Raw genomic sequence first — 21,635 nt, forward strand, 5'->3', positions numbered from 1 at the left:
ACCGTGGAATGATTATTGGTGGCAGACAGGGTGGTTTGAGTATCTCAGAAACTGCTGATCTCCTGGGATTTTCACGCACACTAATCTCTAGTGTTTGCAAAGAATGGTGCAAATAAACCAACAAAAATCCAGTGAGCAGTAGTTCTGTAGCCTTGTTAATGAGAGATGTCACAGGAGAATGGCCAGACTGGTCAAAGCTGTCAGGAATGTGACAGTAACGGAAATAACCACACATTGCAACATTGGTATGCAGAAGAGCATCTCAGAGCACACAATGCATCATACCTCTAAGTGGATAGGCTACAGCAGTAGAAATCTAAATAATAAATAAGTCTAATGTCCCTCTCCGAGAACATTGCGGCGGTGACCCGGGCATGCTGGTTCTTCCTATACAACCCCTTTCTCACCCCCTACTCGACCCAGCTCCTGGTCCAAGAGATGGTTTTGTCCCACCAGTCCCTCTTGGCTGGCCTCCCAGCGTCCGCCATCAGACCCCTCCAACTTATCCAGAATGCAGCAGCTCATCTGGTCTTCAACCTTCCCAAACACTCACATGTCACCCCCTTGCTTACTTCCCTCCACTGGCTGCCTGTCATGGCTTGCATCAAATTCAAAACATCTGTGCTAGCCTTCCAAGCAGTTAAGGGGTCTGCCCCAGCTTACCTCCAAAAAAATCATCAGACCCTACACCCCTGCCAGACCTCTTCATTCAGCCTCCTCAGGCCGCTTGGCACCTCTCGCTCTCTGAACTTCCACCTCATGCTCACGACCACTGTCTGTTCTGGCTCCACGGTGGTGGAACGAACTCCCCGTTGAGGTCAGAACAGTAGAATCTCTTTCCATCTTCAAGCGCAAACTGAAGACGCACCTCTTCAAGCTACACCTCTCCCTGTCCCTCTCTACCTCCCTGTAAACCTTAATTATTGTCTTTCTGTGATTTACTTGTGTATCAGGATGTTTAGTTTGGGTAGGTAAGCAGTGTTTGGCTTGGTAAGCGGTTTGTTCATACATTTGCATGTTGCGGTATTACGATTAAAAAACAAAACAAAAAAAACAAAAAAAAACATGATGATCAAATAGGCCCTGGTCCTTATCTTTGTTGTGCAGGTAGCAGTTGAAATTGTACTTCCCTCTAGGGTCTTTCAGCACACTTATCCCTGGTTATGAGTATGCACTTTGCACTTTGTTGTACGTCGCTCTGGATAAGAGCGTCTGCCAAATGCCATGAATGTAATGTAGGGTAATGTAATAAATACCTAATAAAGTGCTTGGTGAGTGTATATCAATATTTTATGGAAGAGATCGATACCAGAAATAAAATCACAGTATCAGCAGTATCGATACTTTGGTATCGATTTGCCTCTACTTCCCAGTCCACACTCCAGCTCAGTGGGTGGCGGTAAAGCACCCTTTGCTATGTTGGACGCCTTTAATCAAAACCAAAGAAGAAGTAGTAGTAGTCGTCCGTCAACCTAATTGGAAAGAAAAAGAAAAGGAGACTGACCTAACTGGAAAAGTGAGTTTATCCGTCTTCGTCTTAGAGTGTTTTTCATGTACTGGTATTTCACAGTATTTGTATATACTTATGGAAAGAGATACCCCATCCCTTCTTGTCTCACTTTAATTTGGGACTCCTCCCGGATATGGTCGTTTGATTGGTTAGTCTTTCTAGCTAGCTAGCTAACAGTAAGTTAACTGTCAGATTGTGCATTCTTAGATATTATGGCTAAATAATTACAATGGGAAATAGGTACATAGCTACATTTATTTAAATGCTCTACTCCGATGAACAGACATTGTTGACCTCGCAAAATCGAAATACTAAGTAAGTTACAACTACCTAGCTAGCTTTGTTTAAGTTGTTAGCTAGCTAGTATGCTAGCGTTAGCCGAATAAACAACAGCATTGCAGGGATGTTGGCGATGTCAACTAACGCTATGTTATAACTGACTGAACTTACAATCACTAGCTAGCTAATTACCTCGCGTAGCTGTGCTTTTAATGGGATCTATAGGTAATATTGCATGCTCGTTAGCTTTAGCTAGCCAAATCTCAACATTGCGACTGTTTGCCACTGCTTGCTCAATCACGGAACGTTATCTAAACATTGTTCATTTAGTTGCGCTAAACAGAAATCAATAATTGGGTAATTCCATGTCAATTCAATACACAATTGGACCGTAGCGTGCCAGATTTGGCCTTCTAAGAAACTACTGCGACCGAAATTACAGTTTAATGGCAGCAGAGTTATGAGCAGGGCTAATATAACCCTGCTGTAAATGTGTCCTAGTAGCCTAGTAAATATCAAGGGTGGACGCCGTTCCGTTTCAAATGGGCTGTTTGTCAACTTGTGAAGCAGGTTCTTCATTTCTGTTAATTTCAAAAGCAACACTTTGTTGAAAACACACAGCGTTCCCCTGCACTCAGAACCCTTTGCTTTGGATGCTGTAAATTTGCCATGTGAAGACACGCGAATTGTCCGCAAAGGTGCTTGTTAAGTCGTGTTTTAATATTAAATGAGCTGTGTCAGTCTTTGTTTAAAGAAAATCATTTTGCTAAATGGTTTCACTGCCTTTCTAGTATTAGGCAGGTCATATTTTAAATACAGACCTTAAGTTTCTATAACAGCCTATTAACTCCTTGAAAAGCACATTGTGTTTTGGGGTATTTTAAAGACAAGCTTTATTCAAAATGCAAAATTTAGTCAGTCAAATTGACTCTTCAGAAATTTCCCTGAAAGATCTGTTTCACTTGCATCATATGAATGGTTAGTGAATGAAAATGTAATCTAATGTAATCAATTAATTTTCTAGATTAGGCAGGTCATGCAGTAATCGGTGGTATTGTCCCAATGCTCCTAAATAGTATTCTCATTCTTTCCTTTGATGAATGAATGCTCATGAAGGAAAATATGAGAGGAGAAGAAATGTGCAGGAGTATTGTATGTGCAGTGCGTACACAGTCTAAGTACAGTAACAGTTTTTTTATGTGCAGCCACCACTGTCGAAAATAAATGATGTGTGGCACAAATCATATCTATGAATATTGTTCATGGTATTTTAAACGTGCCTGAAAGCGTATTTTTGCACATTTATTAAAAATCCAAAGCTGAAATTTCTCATTTGCATAGTCCCTTCAAAAAGTATTGAAACAGAAAGGCAAATTCCTTTGTTTTTGAAATACACTGAATACATTTGGGGTTGAGATAAAAAAGATGAACACGAGACAAGTTCAGAATTTCACCTTTTATTTCTTGGTATTTACATCTAGATAAACTACTTAGAACATGGCGCCTTTGGTATCAGACCACCAAATTTTTAGGTGAGCAAAAGTATTGGAACAGAGAGTATTTAAGTAAATGAAAGTGAATAACACTTCATATTTGGTAGAATATCCCTTGCGTGCAATAACTGCATGAAGCTTGCAACCCATTGACAAACTGTTGCATTCTTCTTTTATGATGCTTTTCCAGGATTTTACTGCAACCTCTTTCCGTTGTTTGTTCAGAGGGTTTTCCCCTCCAATCTCCTCTTCAGGAGGTAAAAGGCATGCTTAATAGGCTTAATGTCTGGTGATTGACCTGGCCAGTCTAAAACCTTCCACTTTTTCTCCCTAATGAAGTCACTGCACTGTAATGGTGATAGTATGCCGTTTCATTAATACAATGACCAAATTAAGTCTACTCCAAAATACATTTTACATTTACATTTACATTTTAGTCATTTGGCAGACGCTTTTAATCCAAAGCGACTTACAAGTGCATAGGTTCTACCATAAGTCAGAGCATCACATCCAGAAACTAGCAAAATACACAGGAAATGCTGTTCTAAACATAGTTGTCATCAGAAGTTTTTTTTATTTTTATTTTTTATTTTTTGGGGGGGGGGGTTAGACAAGGATAGGGATATCAGAAAGGAGGGGCAGGGGAAATCAGGAGGGAGGACTAAGGTAGAGTTAGAAAAGGTGGGTTTTGAGTCTGCGTCGAAATAGGGGGAGGGATTCTGCTGTTCTGACAGTGGTAGGCAGGTCATTCCACCACTGAGGAACCAGAACGGAAAACAGGCGTGAACGTGCAGCTCGACCGCCAGGTGCACGTAGAGAGGGAACCGTAAGGCGACCAGAGCTGGCAGACCGGAGTGGTCTAGCTGGGGAGTAGGGAGTGATCAGGGATTGTATGTAAGGTGGGGCAGTCCCCTTAGCAGCCTGAAATGCCAACACTAGGGCCTTGAAACGGATGCGTGCGGCAATGGGAAGCCAGTGGAGGCCAATGAGAAGCGGGGTGACATGAGCCGACCTGGGCTGATTGGTGATCAGGCGGGCTGCAGCATTCTGGACCAGCTGGAGGGGCTTGATGGCACACGCTGGGAGACCGGCTAGGAGGGAGTTGCAGTAATCCAGGCGGGAAATGACGAGCGCCTGGACTAGGAGCTGGGTGGCTTTCTCAGTCAGGAGATGACGGATACGGCGTATATTATACAGAAAGAACCTGCAGGTTCTGGCAGTGGAGGATACTTGTGGAGCCAGGGTGAGGCAGTTATCAAGAGTCACCCCAAGATTCTTTGCCGTACGGGAGGAGGAAACTACAAAGTCCTCAACAGTCAATGAGAGGTCGATTGACGGAGAGGACTTAGCAGGGATGTAGAGAAGCTCAGTTTTGGCAAGGTTGAGCTTCAGGTGATGGGAAGTCATCCACGCAGAGATATCAGCCAAGCAGGCAGAGATCTGTGTGGTGATTTGGGTGTCGGGGGGGAAGGAAATGAAGAGTTGGGTGTCATCAGCGTAGGAGTGATAAGAAAAGCCGTGGGAAGAGATAACAGAACCAAGAGACATGGTGTATAGCGAGAAGAGGAGAGGCCCAAGAACCGAGCCCTGCGGGACTCCAGTTCGTAGGGGTTGAGGGTCGGAGACTGCGCCCCTCCAAGTCACCTGGTAGGAGCGACCAGAGAGGTAGGAGGAAAACCAAGCGAGTGCAGAACCTGTGACACCCATCCCAGACAGCGATGAGAGCAGAATCTCATGGTTGACTGTATCGAAGGCGGCTGACAGGTCGAGGAAGATGAGGACAGAGGAGAGGGATTTTGCTTTAGCAGAGTGGAGTGCCTCAGTGACCGCGAGCAGGGCGGTTTCAGTGGAGTGGCCACTCTTGAAGCCAGACTGGTTGGGGTCATGGAGATTGTTGTGGAGAAGATAAGTGGACAGTTGGGAGCAGACCGCCTGTTCCAGGGTTTTAGCGAGAAAGGGAAGAAGAGAGACAGGCCGGTAGTTGTTCAGGGCAGAGGGGTCAAGAGTAGGTTTTTTGAGGAGGGGAGTGACTCTGGCCCTCTTCAGGGAAGAGGGCATGGTGCCGGAAGAGAGGGAGGTGTTGATTAGAGAGGTGAGAAAAGGGAGAATGTCCTCAGATATAGATTGTAGGAGAGGAGAGGGGATGGGGTCAAGAGGACAGGTGGTTGGGCGGTGGGAAGTAAGGAGTAAGGGTAAATGTGAAAGAGGTAATTTATTGAGCAGTCAGCAAATTAAAAACAAGGCAATTGGTTTGAACAAAAAGCAGTATGTAGGGTTGTGCACCCATGGTGTAAGTACTGGACAATTTCTGCTGAGAAAGAAATAATTTTCGTCTGGAATATACCTGGTCGTGCCTGGTCATTATAAGCAGAGAAACTTCTATATACACGCTGTATAATGTGGTGGTGTAAAGCAAAATACTTTTTATACACTGTACAATTGTATTGCCAAACTCACAGTTAAGTGGGAAGTTTGTAATTGTACATTTCAGCTGTCAGCAACTTACTGATACATTGCATTGCTGTATGTTTTTTGCAGAATGCCAACTCCTAAGAAAAGAATAGGTTCGTTTGACCCTCAGACTAAGAGAGGAAAGCTGGATCTGAAGGCTGCTGTTTTGCCCCTGAAGAGAAACCTTTCAACTTCTGTGAAACAGACAAAGCTTCGGAGAGGCCCTACTCAGGGAAGGATTTATGTTGCACCCCAAGCCAGGAAGATGCCTACACCCCTGCAGAATGATACAAAAAACACAGCAAAACCCATTCGCTGCTCAACCAGAGTGAGATCAGTCCAAAAGACAGTGATCAAGAGCCAACCAAAAATGGTTGTCCAAACAGCAAAGGGGAAGAAGATGATCAATGCCTCAAGGACGCGTTCATGCACACGAGGAGGACTATCAAATCAGTTTCCTAACAACACTTCCATAATTCAGCCAGCAAAAAACAGAAACGCTGGTTTAAGGAAGGCAAGGGTAAATAAAACTAAGGAATTGGGCCCCTCTGCTTTAGTGCCTTCAAGGGGCAGTGCTTCTTTTGGGGAAGTAGGGATCAGAAAGCAGCCACAGAGAGCAGAGGCTGCCCCTTCTAGAACTCAAGGTAATAGAGAGCTCCCTTCTCATGGGACCAGAGGCCGTAAGAGAGCTAGATCCTGCAGCCCAACAGAGCAAAATACAACTTTGGTTGGTCCCTCCGGCATGGCGAAGCCTGTTACTCTTAGTTCAGTCCAGTCAGACCACAATTATGGTAGACCTGCAGAGTCAAGCTGTAAAATCCAGATGACAAGCCAGAGAGAAATACTTTTCAAGAAAGGACCTAAGAATCAGGCTGCTATAAAGACAAAAAACCAACAAGCCTTGAGGAGGAGACGCTGTTCCACTGAGCATCTTCAGGAGACTTCTATGTCCAGTCCTCAGACCAGCAAAAAGAGCCGAAGTGCCCTAGATTGGCAGGGAGAACTCTTCTCTGGCTCAAAGGACAGTGTCGACATTTGCCAAGGAGTCAAACGGTGCATAAAAAAGTCCCCTCCACCTTTGGAAGCACTTTTCAAAGTCATTAAGGAGTCTAACCTTTACAAACCTTCTTTGACTGGAAAAGAGGGTTCAGGTGCATCAGAAATTGAAGGAGTGCACAGGCGTTGCATCCCTGCTGATTTGGAGAACTTTAAAAAGGACACAGAAATATGTGATACCCCACAGACATTAAGAGTAGAGGATGCAAAAATGGGAAATTGTCCTGTGAATTTAGGTACTTCAGAAGCTGTATTTGGCAATCTGTTTGTAGAAAATGGTTGCATTTTAGCTGCACATCATGAATCAGAGGACAAGAGTGCTTTGGAAGAACAGTCCAAAGTGAGCATTCAATTGTGCAATCCCCTGAACACTGAGATGCATGTGCAGGATCAACCTCTTCCAACATCACTGGAAATGAGAGCTGTATCTGTCAAAACCAATGTGATTAACCTTGCAGAGATGGAAGATAAGCTAATGGCCAAAGGCAGGCCTGCTCCTCCCAAGAAGCAGGAGATGAACCCCCAAGCCAGGACTAAGGCCCGGCTAGCTGCACTAGCTGAGGAAAAGGCCGCTGCAGCAAAGGAAGCAGCTACTAAGCAACTGAATCTCCTGGCCCTGTGTGAAGAAATTGCTGAGGACATTGCATCAGACACATCTGAGCTGAAGGAGGGGAAAGAAGAACAGTATACAATGTCTGACCGTCCTAGTAATCCAAAGGCAATTCTGTTGAAGCACAAGGAGCAAGATGATAGCATCCCAACATCTTCTGTCTGTGACAATACCACTCCACCCTCTATTGAGGCCCAAAAAGTGATTCCCATGAGAATAGAGGAGCCAAAAAAGCGCTTCTTCCTGAGTCAAATCACAGTGCCTTTGAAATCCAATGAGAGAAAGAAGCTGACTCGCTTTCAGAGGCTGCGCCAGACCGAACTTCAACGGGAAAAACTGACGTGGACCAGAATGAAAAAGCTGAAGACCGAGCAGACAAATTGGAGACTCTCCAATGATGGAGAAGTGGCGCCAAATGTCATTCTTGCTGCTCCCCCCTTGAGTCCTGCTCCATGCTTAGCGACTACCTGGAAGGAGACCAAAAAAATGGAAAGTGTAAACAAGAGACAACTGCCAGCAGTGGCACCGTCTATGCCAAATGGTGTCACTGTTCAGAATACCAGGCCAGTGGTAGAATACAAACTCTATACACCCAGGCCCAAGTATTCGCCTGATGATTTTGTGCTAGATGGAGTGGATGAGGAGCCAAAACGCATCCCTATAAAACTAATGTATCAGAAAATAAATGTACTGGCTGGTCCGAATTGTGTTGAAGATGTGGTAAGCCAAAATCTTGTTTCCCATTTTTCTCAGCATGTATTTTTAACCAACAATCAGAATTATTTTCTGCTTTTTTCTGTCGTGTTGGTAATATTTGAAAAGGATTGCATTTCTTTATAACTGGTGTGTAAATGTTTGAGCTGCTTAAACTGTTCACTTCTTCTCTTTCATTTGTAGAGCTGTGTGGGACCGGTCTCTTCCCCTCCCTCCATAGCGTCACCTTCAGCTACACCAGGCAAAGGACCATGTAATCTGCAAGGCGCTGGTATGGGGTCTTTTGTTTTCCATTCAAACCAATGGGTGTTTTTCATTTTAAATGTTAGCTATCTATGTTTGAAATTAAGCTACAGTAGAATCTCAGAAAAGCGAAAAGTCCAGTCAACTGAACAGTGTATGGAATTGGAAATATAACATTAATATAAAGTGATGACTGCAAAACGCAAACGATTAAGACTATTAATTATGGTTATCGTGGTGTCCACCAAGTACAATATATATGTTTATTTGCATTAGGTGTCCTATATTTGTGGTCCACGAGCACATTTTCGCACCTTTCACTGAGAGTTGTGAATGACCCACTTTTAGGTTTTAATTTTATGTAACAGCTGTTTCATTTCTGCTGTGTTATTGTTCATGTGTAAATACTTGGAATTTGATTTCTTCATTTATTTCCAAGTCAATGACACTTTGTGAATGAATATACCATTCTTATTTATCTGCCGTTTTTATTCATTTTTATTAAAATAGACCGGTAGCCTATTTGATTTCACATTTTGTTCAATTAAAGACTGTATTTTTGCAACGGCACTTTATTCTTCACTTTTCTACTGTTCTGATTGCCATCTTATCTCTGCTTCGTTATTGTGTGTTTGTAAATAGTTTGAATTAGATTCTTATTTAGCCTATATAATTCCATGTCAACAAGATTTCACAAGAATCGTTTTCTTCTATTATGTCAGAAAACATGTTTTATGAAAATATCTGAAATCTGAGGTTTTCTATCGGAAAGGATAAAAGACAAAATTTAAAACAATATGTAATTGAAATGGTAATGAATTATTGAATCTTGTATCTTGATTAAATCTCACACTCCTTCGGCAGTTCAAATTCTTAAAATACATTTTAATGTATAGGTCAGATAAGTCAATAACCAATATTAAAAAGTTCATGTTCTATGAACGCATCACGCTTATGGCTATGGCCAATGCAAGCGGCAACTTGGACTTTCCTTTTACTTACCTCTGGTGTCCATCCACAAGTATGCAAACCCTTGTTGCTTTGCCAACATACAATTTCTGATTTGCCAATATTCCACATTTGCGAATTTAGCCTATTGTTGGTTATTTCGTTGTACTTTATATGACAGTTACTGTTAGAACTGAAATAAATATTACATTTTGTAAAATTGGTGTGCGGTTTGCCGAGGTCGGTCAGTAGTTCCGTGATTGCTATCAGAGTGGCTGGACTCTTCTTCCCGCTGAGTGGTTAGGGTTTGGGAGTGAGAACCATGAACCCTATGCCTAGGGGGCGTTGGTGAGGACTCCCTACGAGGTTCCCGATAAGATAACTGATTCCCTACCATGCAGGGAATCCGAATCGCGATACGGCATTTCTGCCTTCCTGTTTCTGGTGAAGCAGAAACAGGGCGTGGAGATGAGGTTGCAAAGCGGGTTGCAGCCCCATATTCATTTTGTCCCCTCTAGGGGGCCATGAAGGAGATGTAAAGTGCGATATGTGTGGGTCAGCCTGCTCTCCATCAAGGTATCCTCACAGATCTGACAACTGTTACAGCCATGTATTATGTCTGCTGTATGTCTAACAACATATGTTCACCACTGGGCATATTGTTTTAGATTCTAACCTTAAAGAATTAATCTTAAGAGTAATGCACTGTAAAGTGTATTGGTAATTTCGCATATTAAAGTTAGCGGCAATATATTTATTTTACACTTTTCTAAAGCAAAATGGCTTTTCCAAACATGTGTCCTATTTGAGACCACATATCTTCGTATCACTCTTTCAACATAGCTTGCCCACAAACTGTACATAGCATACAATTCTTAGACTGGTATGATTAATTTGTAGATCCTGCATTAAAGTGTATATTGTAGAGTATATAGAGTGTATATTGCTATGATCTAATTTGTATAAGCCTACAGTATGTACATATATGGGCATATACATAATTATTAACATTTGACCAAAAGTAACTGACCAAATATAATCATGGCTAACTACTATGCACACACAAACCACTTTGATTCTCTAGGAGTAAGTTATAATTTATTTGTTGAATTTATCAAAATAATAATATGCTGCCATGTTAATTGCCCATTGCTTCGGATAAAGAGCTATATAAATGCCGACCATTTACCATTTCAATTATATGTATATAATTGGGTATTCTTGTTCTGCACAAACTGAATATAAGCTACAGGGCTACTGCATGTTGTCAAAGTTCTGTGCTGTCCTTGATGGAGATCAGGCTGATTTGCGTTAGGGCTGATCAATTTAATTTAATATTTTATTGATTCCTGGTATAAAAGATAAAAGTTATTATTTTAGAGGAAGCTCAGTTAAAGGAGACTTCGGGGAAATTTGATGGATGCTTTTAAATCGATTAAAGGGTTTAACAAAGTGAACTTCAGGAGATTCGGTTATCAGAATGTGGGGGCATTAAAGGAAATTCCACATTAGAACATATTTTGTCTCACAGACTTAAATTTTTTTTTATTTTTATGAAGCTTTAGGTACAGTTTAGTGGTAGGAAAATGAGAGAATTCATTGGCTGAATGGCCTGTTCTTGTCATTATGTTAAGGAAAAGTTGCGACCCCTCCTTGATACAATAGTTTGGTTCAGTTCTTGTGGAATTTTAAAGACTTACATCAGGGCTGCCAAATCCAGTTCCTGGAGATCTACCATCCTCTATGTTTTCACTTCAACCCTAATGTGACACACCTGATTCTACTAATTAGGAGCTCAACAAGCTGGTGAATATGATGTGCTTTATTAGGGTTGGAATGAAAACCTACAGGACGGTAGTTCTCCAGAAATGGGGTTGGGCAGCCCTGGTATAAATGATATCTGATTGACTGTCAAAATAAGTAAGATTACGATTACGATTCATATTTATATTTTAGCAGGGACTGTGATTGGACATTTTAATCCTAATGTTTGGACAATTCACAGATAATTATAACAATGCGGATTAGAATAATGACAATAATAATAATAATAATAATACATAATACATCATACATAATTTTATACTGCTGAATATTTACTGGGTAAGGAAATTCCCGTAAAAGGTTGGACAGCGGGCCTTATTGTTTACAGCAGGGCTGCCCATCCCCATTTCTGGAAATCTACCATCCTGTAGGTTTTCATTCCAACCCTAATAAAGCACATCATATTCACCAGCCTGTTGAGCTCCTAATTAGTAGAATCAGGTGTGTCACATTAGGGTTGAAGTGAAAACATAGAGGATGATAGATCTCCAGGAACTGGATTGGGCAGCCCTGATTTACATGAACCATTCCAAATGTTGCCCCTTTTCTATTTGTAGCACTTCATTTACGAAATAAAGGTATAAATGATAAGTAAATAATTACTTTTTTTGTGGAAAAGAAACCATTCATCCACTTGCTTTTTCTTTTTCTCCCTATTTGGAATGCTACTGAGTATGTGTTATTCCGTACCAGAAAAATATAATCTGCTAGTATACAATTCTTGACTGTGGAGCTGGTCTCTGCATTGAGTGCTATTTCAGCATTGCAGTAATGCCAAGAATACAAACTTAAATCTTTTTGTTTTTCTTTAGAACCAGAACAGCAACCCTCGGCACAAGCAGAGCACATCAAAAAGGACAATTCTGGCCAGTAAGTCTTTCCTTTGTTGTTTTTTACAGAATAAATCTTTTTGAAATTGTTAATAATTGGTAGGTATGAAGCTCAATTCATAACATTGTATATTTTGTGGCAGTTTTGTGCGACAAATTAAAATTTAATGGACTGAATGCATTTTCATGAATAGAATGAACATTGTGGTGGCACGGATGGTGCAGTGGGTAGCACTGCTGCCTCACAGCAAGGAGGTCCTGGGTTCGAATCCCCGTCGGCCAGGGCCTCTCTGTGCGGAGTTTGCATGTTCTCCCCGTGTCTGCGTGGGTTTCCTCCGGGTACTCCGGATTCCTCCCACAGTCCAAAGACATGCATGTTAGGCTGATTGGAGAGTCTAAATTGCCCATAGGTATGAGTGTGTGAGTGAATGGTGTGTGTGCCCTGTGATGGACTGGCGACCTGTCCAGAGTGTATTCCTGCCTTTCGCCCAATGTATGCTGGGATAGGCTCCAGCCCCCCTGTGACCCTGTTCAGGATAAGCGGGTTAAGATAATGGATGGATGGATGGAATGAACATTGTGTGCGTGGCATGAAATTTAGTCTAAACAAGTTGTCACAAATGTAAAAAACTGTTAAATAAGCAGATGATGTATACAGTTGGAGCCAAATATAATTAATACTGAGTTGTGGAATTCCATGGTAAGTTATCCATCCACAGCTTTGCTGGATTTTTGCAGTAACTGTTTGAACCATTTCACTGCATATACTATAGCTAGTGTATCACAATCATTCCCTGAATGCAGTTGTCCATGATTTCCCCGTTTTTAGTGCTTTCTTCCATTATTTTTTGGATGGTTGCAGCTGGATCTGTATCGCCGACTGTACTGTATGCATACTATAGGCATTTTAGGCATTGTCTATTGCTGGAAGAAACTGGAAGAAACGATGTGTGTGATTAAATTCAATGCATTTAGTCCTGCATTTGTTCATATTGTGGCAACTGCACTTGTTACTGTTGCGCATAATTTCCCGTTTCTTTACATTAGATCTATTAACGTAGTATTAAAACATTAATTGATTTTCAGTTTTTCATGATTTTCAATTATCTGTCTATCTATTACTTGTGGTTAAAGTGCAGATTCTCAGATTTTTTTGGTTTCACCATGTAGATATGTCAGCTCTTTTTATACAATGGCCACTATTGCAGGGCATCATGTCTGGGATGTTTCATTATTTGTTGCATATCCTTTGCAGTCAATGACTTCTTGAAGTCTGTGACCTTTAGACATCACCAAGTGCTCAGTATCGTCTCTAGTGATGCTCTGCCAGGCTGGTGTTGCAGCCATTCTCAGCTCCTGTTTTGGGGGCTAGTTGCCTTTGCATGAAACGCATGTTCAATTGGTCAGTCAAGATTGAGTTTTTTGTTGCTTTAACAGGATGTTTGGGATCATTGTCTTGCTGTAGGATTTTTGCAATTTTTCTCAGCTACAGTAAACGAGGGCGACCAAAAAGGCCAGCTAGCTCGGCATACATGAACAGAAAATTCAGCTAAATCACCAGTTTATTAGGCTAGTCATAAACACCAACAAAGTGAGTTCACTAGGCTAGCCAGCTAGCTCCTAGCTACATAATAAAATGACAGTGACAATGTTAATACCAGCTAGCTAGCTAGCTGTCTGGCTGATGTGGGATCTATCTCATTAACATCACACATGAGAGAACATTCCATCTCGCTCGGAAAGGTAACTTATTATGCAAATACCATGTTGATGGCTGACAATTGGTGTCTAGATTTGACTAGAAATGCTTTTCAGACAGCAGAATTATCATTGAAATTGAGAAGAATGAAGCTAACTATACTTTTAAATCTTGTGTTTTTATGCATGCTCTTTTTGTAAGTAAGAGAATAAGCAATTGGAATGAAACACTGATATAAGTCAGCTGGTGCTTTGTTATATTATTAGCTAGTTTTTTGCCACAACTGAAAAAAACTGCCTTAAAGAGATATATTTCAGTTGAACAAGCCAGCCAGTGGGCATACACTCTGCAAATTGGCTTAGGTTAAGCAGGTGTGGGTTTGTACTGTCAATAAATAAATAAAAGTATTTTTTTGTTTCAAATGGAAAATGTAATAATATTCTGACAGCAAACTAATGAGCGAATCAAATTGTGTTCACATACATGACATTTGTATGCACATTTGTGTTTTGTCCAAACTTTCAGTAGTTTTCTTTTGTTTCTATGGCAGCCATGCTGTGTCTCCTGACACAGCCGACTCCTGTTCTGGAAGCAGCTTCTCTGACACCCATATGCACAAAGAGATCAAGAGGCTGAAGAATGCGGATAAAGGCGGACAAGCCATGACTGTGAGAATTGTGAAAAATGCTGTCAAACAAATATGAGCTTCAAAATATGACTATTTCAGCCATGGCAATTAATTCAGTGCTTTGGCGTGGGAAAATAACTTTATTATTATTTAATAAAATGAATGCCATGAATATCATTAGAAGAAGCTCTGGAGTTTATTCTGGAGAATTGAGGTAATGTTTACAACTGTTTGTGTCTTTTGTACAGGACCCAGATCAAAAGCACTTTGGCACAGTGACATGCAGTGTTTGTGGCATGTTCTACTCTGCTGCCAACCCTGAGGATGAGTCCCAGCACCTGCTATTCCACAACCAGTTTATCAGTGCTGTCAGATATGTGGTGAGAAAGGGGATGGCCCTAGAACCTGGACTTTTTTACATGCATAAATAACTTCCCAAATGCAGAAACCTATTAACATAATCTCACACAAACAGTTGTGTGAGATAAACCGTCCACACCCCACCCTCTGGCGGGCTGAGGAAGAGTGACATGCCTTCTTCAAGACGTCTCATCTCTGTAATCCTGTCCGTGATTCCGAGGCGTCCGAGCTGCTTATTGTGTGGTGATCAGCTAACCCTGCCGAGACCTCTGGCGAGCCAATTATGCCGCTCCATGTGAGCTGGCCAAACTTGGCTTTTGGCAGGACTAGGAATTGAACCCTGGTCCCTGGTGTGCAACTGCAGCGAACTGCAACCGCAAGTCTGCTGCATCTTAGCCTGTTGCACCACCACGGCCCTTCTTGGACATAATTTGTATCTTCTTTTATATATTATTTTTAGGGATGGAAGAAGGAGAGGATTCTGGGAGAATATCCTGATGGCAAGATCATCTTGGTCCTTCCAGATGACCCGAAATACGCTCTGAAGAAGGTGCATCCCTTTCTTGATTGGTGGTATTGGAGGGTATACAGATGCATTTAGAAAAATTAGAATGTCGTGGAAATTAAATTGAATAATGTTTTTCGTAATTTAATTCAAAAACTGAAACTTTCATATATATATTTCATATTTCAAATACTTCAAGCCTTTTTTTGTTTTAATTTTGATGATTACGGCTTACAGCTCATGAAAATAAAAAATCCAATATCTCAAAATATTAGAATATTACATAAAACCAATCAAAAAAAGGATTTATAATACAGAAATGTCGACCTTCTGAAAAGTATGTTCATTTATGCACTCAATACTTGGTCGGGGCTCCTTTTGCACAAATTACTGCGTCAATGCGGCGTGGCATGGAGGCAATCAGCCTGTGGCACTGCTGAGGTGTTCTGGAAGCCCAGGCTCCTTTGATAGCGGCCTTCAGCCCGTCTGTATTGTTTGGTCTGGTGTTTCATCTTCCTCTTGACAATACCCCATAGATTCTGTATGGGGTTCAGGTCAGGCGAGTTGGCTGGCCAGTCATGTAATACTATGGTCAGCAAACCAGTTACTAGTTGTTTTGGCACTGTGGGCAGGTGCGAATTCCTGCTGGAAAAAGAAATCGGCATCTCCATAAAGCTTGTCAGCAGACGGACGCATGAAGTGCTCTAAAATCTCCTGGTAGACGGCTGTGTTGACTCTGGACTTGATAAAACACAGTGGACCAACACCAGTAGATGACATGGCACCCCAAATCATCACTGACTAAGGAAACTTCACTCTGGACTTCAAGAAACTTGGATGGCTCTTAATGTACCGACTCCAGCCTCAGTCCACTCCTTGTGAAGCTCCCCCAAGTTCTTGAATTGGCTTTGCTTGACAATCCTCTCAAGGCTGCGGTCATCCTTGTTGCTTGTGCACCTTTTCCTACCACACTTTTCCCTTCCAGTCAACTTTCCAGGAATATGCTTTGATACAGCACTGCAAACAGCCAGCCCTTTCAGCAATGAGCAATTCAGCTTCTGTGGCTTACCCTGCTTGTGGAGCGTGTCAGTGAGTGTCTTCTAGACAACTGTCAAGTCAGCAGTCTTGAGTATTGAGTCAAGATGAAAACAAAGGCTTGAAATATTTCACTTTGTGTAATGAATCTAGAATATATTAAAGTTGAAATTAATTTCATTCATTTAATTATATTATGAAAGCTTTTCCACGATATTCATTTATTTTGATTCGTTTACTGGTATTAACATTGTCACTGTCATTTTATTATGTAGCTAGGAGCTAGCTGGCTAGCCTAGTGAAATCACTTTGTTGGTGTTTATGACTAGCCTAATAAACTGGTGATTTAGCTGAATTTTCTGTTCATGTATGCCGAGCTAGCTGGCCTTTTTGGTCGCCCTCATTTACTGTAGCTGAGAAAAATTGCAAAAATCCTACAGCAAGACAATGATCCCAAACATCCTGTTAAAGCAACAAAAAACTAATAGGGGGGGCAATGGAGATCTTGCATCTTAAAGGAGTAACATGGTGGTTGAATGTGACACTTACTAGTCTTTAGACAACAACAAAACAAATGTGCATATTTTCTTTATTCAGCCATTGAAATATATTAAAAAATATATATATTTCTAGGCCTAAATTTCCCACTATAAAAGTTCACCCAAACTGTCTGGGCGTGGTGATGATTAGCTATGACGTGGCCCCACTTTTCATACCAGAGGTTCATGATACATCCATGATGCATCATTTTGGGAGACTGAAAAAAAAAAAAAAAAAAAAAAAAAAAAATTTTTTTTTAAATAAGCTAAGGACCCTGACTTATCCAATGATATTTTTTTTCTAGCTAGCTAAGTTAAGATAAAAGCACAACTATAACGTTGGTGACTTTATTGATAACGTCACGTTATGAAAGCAAAGCTTTTTTAGCTAAAGTAATATAGCCGGAAATAGTCTAATAGTCCTTAAAAGGCAATGTAATTTAAGTGGACCTAACGTTTGTCAAATATTTGCTTTGTCTTGCCTATATGCCACTGGTGCAAACTGTGTCGATAGGGGAGTGGTTATCATACCACTAGGAGAACATTCTCAACTGGTTGAAAATAGGACGATAAATTTAAAATGCTCCAAAACTATAAAGAACGGACATATTTAATGATTTTATCATGTTTCTTCAATGCCCTCTTGTGCAAATTGCATATAAAAACCTTTAAAGTGTTACCAACCACCATGTTACTACTTTAAAAGTAAATTGCTGCATTCTGAGGCAGTAAAACCACCAAAAAGCCTTTCGTTAAAACAAGGAAACATGTTGGCCAGATCAAAGCAATCTTGCATTTTATTTTCTCTGAGATAGGCAACAGAAAATAAATAGGTTTGATACTTTGATAAATATACTCCAAAAGGAAATAAGTATTAAGATTAGTCTGTCATTGCAAGGTTTATGGTGCAATTTAGAAAAAAACTACTTGGATAAATATAATTCTGTGCAGTCCTTGGACATTAGTCCAATTTCTATTCTTTTGGCTCTTGGATTTGAAATGAAGCAATATGAGGTGAAGACTTTAAACGCTTTAATTTTAGGGTATTTCCATCCATATTGGGTAAAACGTGTAGGAATTTCATCCCTTTTATACATAGTCCCCCCATTTTAGGAGACCAAATGTAGTTTGACAGTTGGCTTCTCAGCTGCTACTGATTAGTCCGGTGTATTCAGTTGTTTCCTTAGTGCAGATACAAGAGCTTTAAGTGTCCCATGCCTTTTCTTGATTCTAGGCATTTGGTTGATATGAGATTGAGAAATAAGAAGAAAATCGAGACATATAGGCCAAACAATAGGCGTACCAAATAAACTGTTTGGAACATCATTAAGAAGAAACACAGCAGCGGCTAAAAGGAACTGTCAAAGAATCAATGCACCCCCCTCATCTGTGTGGGTGTTATAGTTTTGGCATATTTTGCTGCCACAGGTGCTGACTCACTTGCTTTCACTGATATTGTACCCTCTTATGGTAGAATGAATTCTGTACAGAAGCATTTTTTCTGCTCGGGTTCAATCAAATTCCTCTGAACTCATTCATCCCACAGCAATGCAATCACAGCAAGTCCCAAACATACACCAGTGCTGTCTTCCTAATGTTCCAAACGCTTTTTTTTGGGTCTATGTCTGTTTCTTTCAGACAGCGTGCATATGTGGGCGTGGGCAGAAGGTCACTAATTCAGTGTACTCAGGTACTCACTCACTCAGGGACGCTGTATCATAGGCTGTAGTAAGTCACGTGACATTCCTCACAAGCGCATGTTACATGAGTACAGCGCCACACATTGATTAGGAATATTCAGTACTCTAGGATGGCTAGGTAAGTGAATGTGGCTGACAATACATGTTTTTATGTGTTTTTTCATGCATAAACATCCAAAATGTACTAAACTCACCAGATATAGAGATTGTTTGACAAGCTAATTCATGTTTCCTCCAGTGTTTCATTTGTAAATTATGAGGTTCCAGTGCACCGACTGGAGACTTGCAAATACATCAAAATAACATCGAGAATAAACCAAAGTTGTGTTTGAAAACCACAAAAATGTTGCTACATTTCCGTAGTTTCCGCTGTTTGGTCACTAGTAATCACAGCCTACCAGCTGAAAACACAGAGCAGTGAGAACCTGCCCCACTGGAGTATAATTATTCACAAAAATGCCTTTAAGAAACATTATCATTAGGAAAGGCACTTCAAGCTATATTTCTTTCTATGAACCATTTAATTCCAATATGAATTGCCTCCAGCAATTTCTTCCCTCTTTCGCGACTTGATTGCACTCTTTAGCGGCGAACAAATTAACTTTAGTCATTTCAACGGAATACATAATCAGCCACATTTATACGTCCACCCATTATTTGCTCGCACCTTATCTGTGCCGGAATCTAGTTTTTTTTACATCAATCAGAGTTTTAGTTTTAGTGTCTGGGATAGTCAATCAGAAACTGTTACGGCCCAACCTCTCCCATGGAGTATGGGGAGCACAGTTGGACTGCAACCTAAAACTAATTACTAAAACCAAAAGTCCAAATTCAAAATACCCCCCCCCCCCAAAAAAAAAACACATTACAAATTAATCAAAACTTGAAAAACAAACAAACAAAACTTGGAACAAAACCACTTGCTGAAACTATAAAAATAAGAGAAACAACAACAGTACAAGGCTTTGTAAATCGGGCCTGATGTATAAAAATGGATGTAATTCCTACATGGATCCAGCAATATGGATGTGTAAACACCCTGTGAAATCTGCAGTTTGACTATGATCATATTCATGGTTTCATTTCAAACCCAATGTGCTGGAGTACAGATCCAAAAGAACAGAAATAATGTCCAAATACTTAAGGACTGCACTGTATTTCATAGTATTTCTTCAAGTTGTTTTATTATGTTTCTAAATTGTACCACGTTCAAAATACAGTGCTGTGTAAAAGTATTGGCCCCCTTCCTGATTTCCACTTATTTCATATTTTTCACACTGAATGCTAACAGATCTTTAGAAAAATGTAATATTAGACAAAGGGAACGGGAGTAAACACAAAACACATTTTTATTTAATTGATTTTATGAAAAAAGTCATCAAATACCCATGTCACTGCTGTGAAAAAGTAATTACAATTAGCAGCAATAATTGCAATCAAACACTTCCTTTAATTTAATGTTATTTAATTTAATTCTACTTTCCCATTCCTCAGGAGGCATTTTAGTCCATTCATCTGCTTTAATAAAGACAAATGGGTAGGTTTTTAGGCATGAACTGCTCTTTTCAGGTTCAGCCACAGCATCTCTATTTGTGTCAAGTCAGGACTTTATCTAGACTGCTCCAAAACCTTTATTTTGATTATCTTCAGTCAATTAGATGTGGGCTTGCTTTTGTATTTCGGATTATTGTCTCATTAAATAACTCAATTAGGCTTCAGTTTCTATACATATACAATCCGATCAGAAGTCTCACTATTCGTTTTTTATGGTTGCTATAATGTGCTTCACAAGAAGCTATATCAACTGCCTACCTAGCTAAGCATGCTAGCTAAGATATTTTAGGTAACTAAGTTTACTACCCAATGTTAGCTAATGTTACCTGTAGCTGGTAATGTCACAGCATGTTCAGAGTAGTTTGCATCTGACAGGCGCCTGTCAGATTAAAAGTTGATTTTTGTTGGTTTTGTTGATTTCCAAAATCATAGCAGGTTGTATGCAATACTACAGTGAACTGTTTACTAAACAATGAACTGTTTTATATAAAATCTCAAGTCATTCTGTGAGTGCCTGTTGTCTGTTTACTAACTTTCAGCCCCCGAACTTCCACTTCATAAATGCTTTCTAGCTGACAGAGGAAGAGTGTGGTGGGTACAGAGCAAACCGAGTTAGTATATGAGTGTATGACATGGACAGTGACGAAAGTGTCGCTAGCGTAGATTTCAGTGCTTGCTATGAATTTGTTTGATTAGGATAGTGTTTAATTTCATGAAAATCTAAAATACATATCTGAGGTCTAACCTCTAATTCAGCTTTAAACCCTGAACCTTTACCATTCTTCCACTTACCGCATTATTTTGTCATGACTCCCTCCATATCATATAACTTCAAAACACTGATAACTGCTCTCCCAATTGAGATATAACAATCATACTTCAGAGTGCCCACACATTTTGATACCCCTCATCAACAAGTCATTACTTCTTGCCAGGTACAGTGGGGTGCAAAAATGAGGGCACCCCTGGTTTAAAGGTCTGTTACAATTAATCTGGATGTGATTGAAAGCAAACTTTAAATGATAAGACATGAGACCTTTTTTAAAGGAAGATTTAAAATGAAGATGCTTTTTATTTTCATTTTCGACTGTTTACGAATGATAAAATTTGGAAACCCTTTAGGATTATTCTTTTTAAAAAGATGATTACTAATGGTTATGGACATCGTTAATTTCCACCAAGAAGGAGAAGGCTACAAAAACTCTAAATGGAACAGTTGAAGTCAAGACAAACTTGACCAAGAAAGATTTCAGCCTGAGACCTGGTTAGAAATGACCCTCACATCACTCCAAAAGAACTGCAAAAAGGAGTAGCAGACAACAATACAACATACCTATGAAGTATGCAATGAAAACATTGAGAAGTGTTAAGCCTTTTGGACAATGTGCTTTCATCTGACTAAACCAAAATTGAACTTTTTGGCCAACACCAAAGAAGGTATGTTTGGAGAAAAAAGGGTGAAGCCTTTGTAGAGAAGAACACCTTGCCAACTGTGAAGCGTCCAGGTGGATCCTATTATGCTTTGGGGTTGTGTGGCAGCTGGCAGTTCCACCAAATATCAAGAAATTCTAGAGGCTAATATTCAGAGATCAGTCCAGACATTGAAGTTGAAGAGAGGCTGGGTATTCCATCAAGACAATGATCCCAAGCATACCTC

General features: G+C 40.4%; 1 protein-coding gene across 2 annotated transcripts in view; it reads left to right on the plus strand.

Moving 5' to 3' along the window:
• The first annotated feature begins 1,427 nt into the window (after nucleotides 1–1,427).
• The window catches only part of esco1 (establishment of sister chromatid cohesion N-acetyltransferase 1), a 29,749-nt gene continuing 9,541 nt past the window's right edge, over nucleotides 1,428–21,635 (plus strand). The window contains exons 1-7 of one of the 2 annotated variants that reach the window (XM_061237239.1): nucleotides 1,428–1,516; nucleotides 5,821–8,119; nucleotides 8,297–8,384; nucleotides 11,941–11,998; nucleotides 14,208–14,325; nucleotides 14,534–14,665; nucleotides 15,106–15,195. In XM_061237239.1, coding sequence (XP_061093223.1) covers nucleotides 5,822–8,119; nucleotides 8,297–8,384; nucleotides 11,941–11,998; nucleotides 14,208–14,325; nucleotides 14,534–14,665; nucleotides 15,106–15,195 — 2,784 coding nt within the window. In that variant the 5' untranslated portion in view covers nucleotides 1,428–1,516; nucleotide 5,821. Of the gene's footprint in view, nucleotides 1,517–1,552; nucleotides 1,826–5,820; nucleotides 8,120–8,296; nucleotides 8,385–11,940; nucleotides 11,999–14,207; nucleotides 14,326–14,533; nucleotides 14,666–15,105; nucleotides 15,196–21,635 lie in introns of those variants that run through there. The other variant, XM_061237238.1, reaches the window with a different exon arrangement.

The sequence above is a fragment of the Conger conger genome, chromosome 4 (assembly GCF_963514075.1).
Source record: "Conger conger chromosome 4, fConCon1.1, whole genome shotgun sequence".
NCBI lineage: Eukaryota > Metazoa > Chordata > Actinopteri > Anguilliformes > Congridae > Conger > Conger conger.